The sequence below is a fragment of the Lichenostomus cassidix genome, chromosome 23 (assembly GCF_008360975.1).
Source record: "Lichenostomus cassidix isolate B80296 chromosome 23, HeHo_3.0, whole genome shotgun sequence".
NCBI lineage: Eukaryota > Metazoa > Chordata > Aves > Passeriformes > Meliphagidae > Lichenostomus > Lichenostomus cassidix.
The window spans coordinates 197,641-209,446 of NC_139503.1; the positions used below are offsets into that span (position 1 = coordinate 197,641).

At 60.9% G+C, this 11,806-nt stretch overlaps 1 protein-coding gene across 12 annotated transcripts; it reads left to right on the forward strand.

Annotated features, from left to right (window-relative positions):
• The first annotated feature begins 1,964 nt into the window (after positions 1–1,964).
• On the forward strand, positions 1,965–11,138 carry FGR (FGR proto-oncogene, Src family tyrosine kinase). Of its 12 annotated transcripts, XM_085081454.1 has the most exons (14): positions 1,965–2,166; positions 5,894–5,954; positions 6,204–6,456; positions 6,551–6,653; positions 6,944–7,042; positions 7,207–7,310; positions 7,380–7,529; positions 7,954–8,118; positions 8,486–8,641; positions 9,046–9,225; positions 9,331–9,407; positions 9,479–9,632; positions 9,978–10,109; positions 10,290–11,138. In XM_085081454.1, the coding sequence occupies exons 3-14, from the start codon at positions 6,216–6,218 to the stop codon at positions 10,496–10,498; spliced, it is 1,770 nt and encodes a 589-aa protein (XP_084937580.1). In that variant the 5' UTR covers positions 1,965–2,166; positions 5,894–5,954; positions 6,204–6,215; the 3' UTR covers positions 10,499–11,138. The 12 variants fall into 12 exon arrangements, with proteins under 12 accessions (XP_084937580.1, XP_084937578.1, XP_084937575.1 ...); XM_085081452.1 differs by lacking the exon at positions 8,486–8,641; XM_085081453.1 differs by lacking the exon at positions 7,954–8,118 and having other exon boundaries at positions 1,966–2,166.
• The last annotated feature ends 668 nt before the right edge of the window (positions 11,139–11,806 follow it).

Consider the following 11,806-nt stretch of genomic DNA (forward strand, 5'->3'; position numbering starts at 1 on the left):
TGGGGGTTCCCCTGCTCCTCACTGCTGGGGCTCCAGCCTCCCCAGGTGTTGGGGAAGAGATGATAACGCTTTTGGGGGGGGGGAGGTGTGGTTTATATGCCATCATCCCCATTTCCATCCTGAACGCAGGGAACCCTCTGGGCAAGGCTACACTCCAAGGGGGTGTCCCATGCCAGGCTGTGACCCCAGGGGTGGGAGAGCCCATGGCAGCCCCTCTCTGACTCCCCAGGATCTGCCCTGTCCCCTGTGGTGGCAGCACCTTGTGGAGGGCAGGCAGGTCTGAGTGTCCTCTGTGGAGCTGATGCATTTGGGGAGGCTCCTGGGAGCCTGGAGGGACTCATCTGCTGGTGAGCAGCTCTTGTTCCTGAAGGAACACTGGCAGTGCTGGCTCCATCCCCAGCAGGATCCAAATCCTAGCAAATCCCAGAGACCCCCAAAAGCCCCTAAATACAGGATTAAAGGGGAGCTGTGCTCCCTTTTAATCCCTAAAGGATGAGTCAGAAGGTGACAAATTAAGAGTGACATCAGTCTGGGGAGCAGGTCCCCATCCTGGTGGGGATGCAGGACTTTCATCAGCCCCGGCCCCCCCGTGAGAACAGGAAACATCGAAGCTGGACTCACTGTCACAGAGGAAAGAGGTCACCTCGTGAGGGTTAACCGCAGGGTGAGGAGGAGGAGGAGGAGAAGGAGGAGGGGGGGGAAGGGGAGGAAGAAGGCTCTGGAGAGATGGGGAAGGATCCCACTCCTGCCCAGCTGTGTGGGGGGAATGGGGTGGCAGAGCGGGACAGAGCTAGCTCCAGGCTGGAGCACAGCCAGAACCCCCTGCCACCCCTGTGCACCTCCATCCCCCTTGGGAGAACAGTCCCATGCTGGAAGCTGCAGCAGGGGAGCACCCAAAAATATCCCTGTCCCCCATGGCAGGAGAGTGGGCTAGGGGCTGTGCAGGATGGGGCTCGGTGGGGTTGCGGGGGTTGGTTTCCATCCAGGGAGGATCTGCTTTGGAGAGGTGGCTTATCCTCACCCCTGATTTGCAAAGGGTGTTCCTACAGGGAGGGACCCCACCGAGAACCCCTTGATTTGGCCAGGGTGCCAAAAGCCTGAGGTGCTCTCTGCAGGTGAGTGCCTCAGTGACCCGGGCTGGGAGCCCAGGAGGACTCAGAGAAGGTGCAGGGGGCCTCAGAGAGGACTCTAAGGGGTTTACCCCTTTCCCAGAGCTCACTGAAGTTTGTGTCTTGGTGTGACCAATGCCAAATCTTGGGGTCATCCCACGAGCAACTTTATCTGGACAAGGGATAAATGAGGAGTCGGATGTCTGGTGGGCAATCCATGGGCACAGCACTGGTTTGGGCCAGCTAAGAACCACACCCCATCTTGGGGGGACATGTGGGACCTCCGTGTAACACAGCGCAGAGTTACCTGCCACTCCCCGGGCAGGGTGGGCTGTTTGGTGCCCCTCCAAGGCTCTGCCCTGCCCCTGAGAGCCTATGCCAGCAGGACGGGTGGCTGCTGTGTGTGTCCTGCCGCCAGATGAGCACCTTGTTACTGTCCCTTGCAGGGCCACAGCGCTCTGTGCGCAATTTGATGTCCCTTTGCTGTTCTCTGCCCGGGGACGCTCCCTCGGGGGGCACAGGGAGGCACTGCTAGGCTGTGGGGAAGGGTGCAGGCAGCCCCCACCCTGGCACGGGCTGGATCCGCACACACCTCCGGTGAATCCCAGCGGGCAGAGCCCTGTAATCCACGCCAGTGTCTTGTTGTGCTGCTGGGAACCAGAGACCCCTGACGCCAGCCTGTTCCCCGCTGTACCACCTCCACGGGCAGGCTGTGGTCCTCAGCGAGCGTGCCGCGGTGGTCGGGAGGGCGATCCGGACGGTGATCCGGACGGTGATCCAGCAATCACCCCGGCTGGGCTGGCTGGTGCAATGAACCATTGCTGGGAGCGCGGGGAGGAAGGGGGGGCGAGGGGAGGGGAAGCTCTGGCTCGGCTGCCAGAGCCGCCGAAGAGACAGGGGAAGCTCACGGTCGGGCGCTCTCGCTCTCCCACGGCCCCCGCCCCGACGCCCCCAGCGCTGGGCGAAGCGGGGGCCGCTGTGGCTGCCCAGGCGGTGGTCCCGTCGGGATCCCCGTGGGAGCGGGGAGTCCATGCCAGCCGGAGCAGGAGGGCTGACGGTAAGAGGGATGCATGCGGTATGTAATGCAGGGTGGTGGGGGGCTCACCCCTGTAGTGGGGGGAAGGGAGGGGTCTCTTAATCCCCTTGCCGTGTTCTGCCGAGAGATGTCCCCTCCATGTATGGGGTGGCTCTGGGTCTCGGATGGGACAGTCACTGAGCTGTGGGGACAGAGTGTCCCGTGACACTGGTGGGGTCTGTTGGGGGGTCCTGCCCTCCCTGTGTCCTTACTGCTCCCCTGGGAAATGCCTGGGGGTGGGAAGAGACCCCCGTTCCCTCCATCCTGGGGGGCAGCAGGTCAGCGGGGGGCTGTCGTGTATATGTGTGTGTGTGTGTGAAGATTTTAGGGGCACATACCAGCTACAGCTCACTATCCCAGCACTAATCGGTGGTGACACCACGTCGGGGAGCCTGCGGAGCACATTGTGCCTTCACCGTGACAGAGCCCCACACTGAGGAGGGGACAGGCCAGGGCACCTGTGCCCCCTGTCCCTGCAGTTGCCCAAGGGGTGCCAGCCCAGCCAGAGCTCCGGAGCAATGTTGGAGGCTGAACTCTCCGTGGCTGGGGCTGGGGGAACCGTGGTGGGGGTCAGGCCCTAGCCGGAGTGGATGCTTCCCCCACTCCTTGCAGCTCTGCTTCGTCCCTGATCCTTGGTGTGTCCCAAGGAGGGACAGGAACTCGCTGCTTCCTGCCCTGCACAATTCCCTCCCCACCCCACTCCTCCCGGGACATTGTATTTGGAGCCCTGGACGGCTCCCTCCCTCCGCCCCTGCAGCCCCTTGGATCCGGGAATTGCGCTTCTTCCAGCGGAAATCCTGCTTTCCCAGACAACGATGGGGCTGGAAGGTTGGGGAAGGGGGGCTCCCTCTCTCCTGGGCGTCTCCTGCCAGGGCGGGGGGCAAGGGGGAACATGGGCCTGGTGGCTGACAGGTGGGCTTGTGGAGATCACTTTTGGGGGCTGGCAAGTCCTTCATTTTTCATCCCAGGGAACAGCCCTTCTTGTGGGCATGCAGAGGATGGGGTGTCTGTCCCTCCTTGCACCCCTTGTTCTCGAGGAACCTTCTCCCCCTGGAAGCCACAGGGGACTCACCAGGCACTGAGTGAACTGGGAGGACTGGAGTTGGAGCAGGGCTCCAGGTATCATCTGGGTGGACCTGGGGCTGGGGGCAGCGTGGAAGGGGCAGGGACACACCAGCATCTGCCACCGTGCTGGAACAAGAAACAGATGGGGGAGGCAGATGTGGCCTCTTCTCCCCTCCCCAGGTCTGTCGGGTATCGGACATGGGATAGGGACACAGCTCCAAGTCTTGTGTCCTAATGAGCCACCTTCCCGCTTCTGCGCTGCAGCTGCCTCGTGCCTCAGTTTTCCTGCTGCAGAAAACTCCAGAGCTGCAGGGTGACAGAGGAACCCCAGCAGCACCGGGCTGGGCTGTGCAGCCCTCTCAGTTCCTCTTCCCAGGGAGTGGGTGGCAGGAGGTACCACAGGGGGTGTTCAGGGTGATGGTGTGGGACAAGGCATGGGGGTACTCAGGATACCCAGGGGGCTGCAGCCCTATTGCAATCCATGCCTGCCCCTCCAACTGCCACCATCCTCAGGGCTTGGGGTCCTGCCAGTCCTTTGGCCCCTTGATAGCCACAGCACCATCCTCTTCCTCCCCCTCCTCCCCCACACCATGCTCCTGCTGCTTCCTCTTCCCACTGTGTAGGTGCCGTTTGAGTTCCTCTGGCAGCTGCCTCCTGCCCAGGGGCGTCATGGCCCCCTCAGTCTGGCAAATGCCACCATGGCTTGTCCCCACAGCACGGAGTGTGACATTCCCAGCACCCCCATATTGCTCTGTGTGGCTGCATCCCGTCAGAGCCTGAGTTCTCCACTGCCATTATTCCCACGAGGGGAATGGAGGAAGGGGATGGAGGTGACCCCAGGTAGACCTCAGCACTGTAGGTGACATGCGGTGTGACACTGGTGTGTGCAAGGGACTTTGTGCCATATCTGGGAGCTGGGGATGGGGCTGAGCTGCCCCGTGTCCCAGGGGTCTGGGGACCAGATGGATGGGCAGTCAGGGATGCGGCTGCTCTGTGCCCAGCCTTGCCCTGTGGGACGGGGGTGACAGGTTGGCTGGGTCTCAGCACGGGGGCGGGAGCTGGCAGCTCAGCTGGGACGGGTGCCGGTGGAGCTGGAGCGGCAAGGGCTCAGTTGCCATCTGCTCTCCAGCTCCACGCAGCTCCTTGCTGGGAAAGCTGGAGCCAGACGCCAGCACGCAACCATCGGACATGACGCCAGCTGTGTCCCCTCCCCATGGACAGTGTGAGGGGATGGTTCTAGGCAACCCTGGGATCAGCTCAGGGGGCTTTTGGGTGCACAGGGGAGTGGAAGCCTGGGTGCAACACTGCTGCACAGCACCTAAATCCTCAATGCTGTGATACTGCAGGCTTGCACTTGCCTGAAAGATGCTACCTGCAAGCCCCATCCCTGCTGGCAGCTGTGGCAGCTCCACTGCCTGCTCAGCACTGAAATTCAGCAAAATGGAAAGTTTCCGAACATGGTGCGTGAGTGATTCCCACACAGAGTGGACAGGGTTTGTGAGAGCCAGGGTTGTTTGTCAGTTGAAATAGCCACTAATTATCAGCAAGAATAAAATCCCCAATCAGCCAAGTTTGCTTGGATTTGGCAATGCTGCCCTGCCGGCAACGGCCACGGCCTTACCACACCACTGGTGTCGAAAGCAGAGATGGAAGGGTAGAGCCAGGCTCTTTGCACCCTTACTGAGAGAGGAAAGGGAATCAATAACCATGATGGGGAAGACCTGCCTGAAACATCTCATCCACTCCAAAACCTTTGTCTCCTCCTGCTCACTGGAGTGCAGAGGACAGGACACCTTCCTACACCTTCCCTCTGCTCTCAACTGGAGACAGAGCAACCTCTGGCATGTTGCAAACTGGAGTGCTCTGCCCAGTGCAAACTGGGCAGACTGGTGTGGGTGGGTGGCCAGCACCCAGGGGAGTGACAGGGATGGGGACAGACTGTCTCCTTGGAGCCATGGCAGGAGAGGTGCAATTTCCCTCCTCCCCCACCCCGTGACACCTTCTCACCACCTGTGCCTGGAAGAGCCTGTGCTGACCGCAGCAGTGTGAGTGGGGACCTTCTTCCCCAAAACACCCACTTCCCACCAAGCAGAGGGTGTGAGGATGGGGACAATTCAGGGACTCCTTCCCACCAGGCCTGGCTCCCCTTCAGTCTCGGGGATGCAGCTGGCCCAGAGGGACGTGAGTGGTGTGGCGAGGACACAATGAGAGAAAAACACGCTCGAGGATGTGGTTTAACCCATGCAGGCGTGTTGCTGCCCTCAGAGAAGTGTTGCAGCTTTGTGGGGGTGTTGCAGATCATGCAGATCACTTTAGCTCGTGCAGGGGTGTTGCAGCCTGTGTAGAGGTGTTATAGCCCAGGGTAGGGGTGTAGCATCCTGTTTGGGGGTGTTTCAACCTATTCAGAGTTCTGCCCTTGGCAGAAGTGTTTCGGCATATGCAGGTGTGTTTCAGCCCTGAAAGGGTATTTCAGCCCCTGGAGTGGTGTTACTGCCCATGGCAGCGGTATTTCAGTCTATGCAGGGGTGTTGCAGCCTGTACAGGGGTGTTTTATCCCTTCTAGGGGTGGTACAGCCCATGGGAAGGCTGTTTCAACCCATGCAAGGGTGTTGCCCCTGCCTGATGCCCGCCCTGGTGTCCACAGGTGCCTCTTCTCCTCCCTGAGGCGACATGAAGCAGCTGAAGTGACCTGAGGAGCCGTCGCAGTGAGTGGAGCCGCCGTGGAGCACCACGGGTGCCGGGGGCACATGGGGTACCCCGGGCAGCACAGCCCTCCTCATAGTGGGTCCCTGCCCCTGGCAGTGCCCATGGGAACCCCGGTGTCCCCCTGTCACCCAGCGTGCTGAGCTGGGGGGTGGCAGGACCTCCTGAGGCCGGCGGGGTGCACCCCAGTGCCTCTTCCCGTGTGTGCCCTGCTGGGGGTGCATGGGGCTCACAGACCCTCTGTCCCGCAGGCGGTGCCCAGGATGGGCTGTGTGCCCTGCAAAGAGAAGGGGGCTGGCAAAGGGCAGGCAGGGGGTGACGGGGGCTCCCTGCAGCCCCCTGCCTCCCAGTACGACCCTGACCCCACGCAGCCAGGGGCCATCTTCACCCGCATCCCTGACTTCAACAACTTCCAGGGGCCAGTGGTGCCCTCGGCCCCGTCCTTTGCAGGGCCAGGGAGCTTCACCTCCGACATGCTGCAAACGCGGAGTGGGGGCATCACAGGTCAGCAGGGTGGCTGGATGATGGGGAGGGGGGTGGAGCTGCACCCCTGGACTGTGGACTCTGGGGTCACTGTGGTCGTCTCTGTGTGCCACAGGTGGGGGGGTGACACTCTTCATTGCCCTGTATGACTATGAGGCCAGGACAGAGGATGACCTGACATTCCAGAAAGGAGAGAAATTCCACATCATCAACAACACGTGAGGCCTGCCCCCACCAGACCTCCTGCCACCCCCAGCACCCCCATACCACCTCAGGGAGGTGCCTCTGTGCCTTGGGTATCCCCTGCAGGACCCAGTCTGGGGACACAAGCTCTGCCTGGGCTCCATTGCTGGCTACCAGGGCCACATGTCCTGAGCTGGGTGGTCTCAGCAGAGAGGGGTGAGGGAGAGCAGGGTCTGGGGGTGCTGCGTGCTGGGTGAGAAGGCACACGGTGGCCAGGTCTGTCTGTCTGTCCCTACTCATCCACATTCTCTGCTTTCCTGTCCAGGGAGGGAGACTGGTGGGAGGCCAGGTCACTGAGCTCAGGTGTCACAGGCTACATCCCCAGCAACTATGTGGCCCCTGTGGACTCCATCCAGGCGGAAGAGTGAGTAAGGGGGGGAAAAGGGATGGGAAAAGGGGGGGAAACCCCAACCACACCTGCCTCAGGCCCAGCTGTCCTCGTGAGCCCCGGCAGTGCCGCAATGCTTGGAGGTCCCATGGGTGCTCCTCGGTGGTGCGCTCCCAGCGCTGAGCCTGTCACTGTGGCAGGTGGTACTTTGGGAAGATCGGGCGCAAGGATGCAGAGCGGCAGCTACTGTGCCACGGCAACTCCAGGGGCACCTTCCTCATTCGGGAGAGTGAGACAACGAAAGGTACAGGGATGGGGATAGAACACTGGGGGCTGTGCCCCACATCCCTCCCTGACTCATATCCCCATGTAGGTGCCTACTCCCTCTCCATCCGGGACTGGGATGAAGCCAAGGGAGACCACGTGAAGCACTATAAGATTCGGAAACTGGATAATGGGGGGTACTACATCACCACCCGTGCCCAGTTTGACACTGTCCAGCAGCTGGTCCAGCACTATATAGGTAGGGTGGGGTGGGGGGCACAAGGGGGGCGATGGGACGGGTAGGGAAAGCCCAGAAGACCCTCTGGTAAGAGACTGGGCTGACAGGGTTGAACAGGGGAAGGAGGGGGCTGTTCTGGTAGTATCATTAGGGGACTCCCTGGGGGTCTTCCCCTTTTCCATGTCGAGGGTGCAGGGACTTCCCACTGTCTCCAGTGGGTGGGCATCACCCACTCCCTGGGTGCAGCAAGGAGGATTGGGGGTCCAGCCCAGCTGAGGGGGTGTGGGGCTCTCCCTGGGACAGGTGGAGGGGATTGCATGTGTATGTTGGGGGTGACTAGGTGACACAGGAGCCTTGGTGACACCTGGGGTGGTGGCAGGGGGGCAGAGGGCTGGTGGGGGTCCGTGCCCACACTGACTCTTGTCCCCCTGCTCCGGTGCCACAGAGAGGGCAGCCGGGCTGTGCTGCCGCCTGGCCATGCCGTGCCACAAGGGAACCCCCAAACTGGCCGACCTCTCAGTCAAAACCAAAGACGTGTGGGAGATCCCCCGCGAGTCCCTCCAGCTCCTCAAGAAGCTGGGAAATGGGCAGTTCGGGGAAGTCTGGATGGGTAGGGCCCAGAGGGCAAGCCAGGGCAAAAGGCAGGGGGGACACGGGGGTACCCCCAGGCCTGGCACTCCTCCAGGACAACTGCTGCCTGCCAGGTCAGGCTGAGTGACACTGATTTGCCAGCATGAGAAATTATCCCATGTCCTGCTCTGGGTTCACATCGGGTACCCCAAGATGCCCCATGTCACCTCTGCATGGGGGCAAGCAGACCCCCATTGCAGATGGGATTGCAAGACCAGGCTGGGGGGTGCCACCTTTGTCATCCTCTTCCTCTGGCGTCCTGTGCTCCCTCCATTCATGCATGCTGCCTTCATCCCATCATATCCCCTCCCTGCTCCTCCTTCCTGCCTGCCCCCCATCCCCTGCAGAGTACAACGACGGGTTGTGCCATCTGCTCACCCACCCGTGCCCCACTATGAAGCCCCAGACCCTGGGATTAGCCAAGGATGCCTGGGAGATAGTGCGGGAATCCATCACCCTTGACAAGAAACTCGGCATGGGATGTTTCGGAGACGTGTGGATGGGTAAGGCTGGCCCAGCCGGCTGGGAGGGGACATGGGGGGCAGGAGAAGCCTTGTTCTGACCTGGCAGGGAGCATCACAGGGTATTAGGTGGTACCCACTGGTGTGGGGGAGACGGAAGCTTGGCACGGGATCCACAAAGCATTTGGGAATGGGGTGAGGTTGGTATTAGGAGAGGAGCTCATAGATGTCTTGAGCTGAGGGGAACTCCTTGTCCTGGGTGGGATGTAGTGGGACCACAATCCCCCCTAGGGGATCCCTTCCTTGTCCTGCTCTGATTCTTTGCTCATCCATCCATCCATCCATCCACATATGCATGCAAGCACGCACCCACGCACCCCTCCATCCTGGCCCCACCAGGGCTGGCTGTCCCCTGGGCTCCTGGTGACTCTGTGTCCCCAACCCAGGCACATGGAACGGCACCACAAAGGTGGCAGTGAAGACGCTGAAGCCAGGGACCATGTCCCCCGAGGCTTTCCTGGAGGAGGCTCAGATCATGAAGCGGCTTCGGCACGACAAGCTGGTGCAGCTCTACGCCGTGGTGTCAGAGGAGCCCATCTACATCGTCACCGAGTTCATGAGCCAGGGTGAGCAGGGGTACCTGCTTGGGCATGGTGTTAGGGCAGGGGGCTCACAGTGGAGGGTACCCTGGGGTTTTGGGACTCTTTGACAGGGACCTTTTCTGCCTGCAGGCAGCTTGTTGGATTTCTTGAAGGATGGGGATGGCCGCTACCTGAAGCTGCCTCAGCTGGTGGACATGGCTGCCCAGGTACTGGGGGGCTGGTGCAGGGACTCCCCAGGGGTGTACTGCGGGGGTCTTCACTGCTTCATCCCCCTCAGATTGCAGCAGGCATGGCATACATTGAGCGGATGAACTACATCCACCGGGATCTCCGAGCTGCCAACATCCTGGTGGGAGACAACCTTGTGTGCAAGATTGCTGACTTTGGCCTCGCTCGCCTCATTGAGGACGACGAGTACACGGCACGGCAGGGTAGGGACCCCTGCATTGTGCCATCCATACTGTGTCCCACCCGCAGCCTGAATATGGTCAACCCCAGGGCTGGGTGCCCCAAATAATAGTGCACCAGAGGATGGGTATCCTGGGTGATGGACACTCAGAATTGTAGGTATTTTGGGTGATGGATACCTTGGCTCACCCCAGGGTATGGGTGTCCCAGAGGATAGGTACCCCAGGGAATGGGTATTGTAGGAGATGGGTGCAATGCCAGGGGGTGGGTATTTTGAGTGATGGATGCCCCAAATGATGGGTACCCCAGGTGCAGGGTGTCCCCAGTGGGTGCAGCCCCAGCCACGGCTTGCCTGTCTCCCCTTGCAGGTGCCAAGTTCCCCATCAAGTGGACAGCTCCAGAGGCTGCACTTTTTGGGAGGTTCACCATCAAGTCAGACGTCTGGTCCTTCGGCATCCTCCTGACTGAGCTGGTGACCAAAGGCCGGGTGCCTTACCCAGGTATGGCTCACTGGGGCAGGGGCACCCCTGGGGTGGGCTGGGCAGGGCGCAGACAGGTGCTGACCCTCCTCAGCAAGGCTCCTACCCAAACCACAGGGCAATGCCACTGGGTGCCTCAGTTTGCCTACTGGCTCATCCCGTGGGGGAGCTGTCACTGAGCAGAGGGTTCTTGTCACACAGGGATGAACAACCGAGAGGTGCTGGAGCAGGTGGAGCGGGGATACCGCATGCAGTGCCCGGGAAGTTGCCCCCCATCCCTGCACGAGGTGATGGTGCAGTGCTGGAAGCGGGAACCTGAGGAACGCCCCACCTTCGAGTACCTCCAGTCCTTCCTCGAGGACTATTTTACTGCCACCGAGCCCCAGTACCAGCCAGGAGACAACCAGTGACCTGGCGCTGGCACCCCTAGGAAGCTCTAGGGTGGCTTTGGGGTGAATCTCCTCTTTTCTTTAGGCTTCCTTTGGCTGTGCCCCCCCAAAATGCCTGTCAGGGGGTGCTCAGGGTGCCCCAGGGATGGCATGGGGCTTTGCACAAGGATGTTGGACTTAGAGAGGAGCCAAAACTGTGCCCCCCAGATCCCCCCTTCCCCACTACCTTTATTGCCTTCATACCCATCTTTGAACCTGAGAAGGGCTTTGGCTGCAGGGAGGAGAGTGGGGTATCCCTGTGAATCCCCCAGACACCTCCAGACCCACAGCAGCAGAGGGATCAGGGGGAGCTCCCCATGCCAACGCCAATCTCTTCTGGGAGCACAGCTGGGTGGGATTCAGGCCCCCAAAATCCTGGCACTGACCTGAGGGAGGTCACCTCAACCCTCCCTCCCTTTACATGTATTTTAATTTATAAGATTTTATATGCTTCCCCCTCGGCAGCCATCGCCCCCACCAAGGGATCCCAGTATTTGAGGGACTCCCTTATCATCCCCACCCCTTATCTCCTCTGCTTTATAGTAGAGCCAAGTGCTGAAAGCCATAAAACTCTGCTTGCACTGGGAAGACAGGGGGTCCTGAGGGGGGGACACAAGGAGTCCAGGGGGGGTTCAAGGGGTCTGGGGGGGCAGGGTGGGGGGCAGGTCTGCCCCAGGGGCTGTTCCCTGCTGACACGTGGGGACAGGAGGAGGGTACGGGATGGGGTCAGCCCCACAGCACTCGGGGGGGTCCTGGTTGCAGCTTGGCTCAACCTCCTGCGGCAGGAATTAAGGGGGGACTGGGGGGAGGGGACTTGGGGGTCAATGTGAATGTAATGGCTCTGGGGGAGGAGGGTGCCACCCGGTCTTCTGCCCCTCCAGGCACTCCCATTCTTGAGTGGGGTCCCAGTCCTGTGCCCCGGGGCCTGGAGACCCCCATAACCCCAGGGCAGGGCTGAGGGTGGGCAGTGCCATGGCGGAGGTGGGGGAGAGAAGGGCAGGGGAGGGATTTGTTGTTTATTTTTTTTAATGAAGTCTGTAAATACAGAGAAATAAAACCTTTCTAACAAACTGGGGGCAGCCCGGGTCCTTCTGCCCCTGCGTCCCCCAAGAGAGACAGGCTGCACCGGATGGCCATAAGCACTGGGGGGTGGTTAGAGCTGGGGGACAACACCAGGTTATAGGATTTGAGGTGGGAACACACATCCCCATCCGGGGGGGCTCCCACGTTCAGCCAAGCCAGGACTGAGTGATGCCCCCTCACCCCCTTTATCCCCAGGGCACAAGTTTG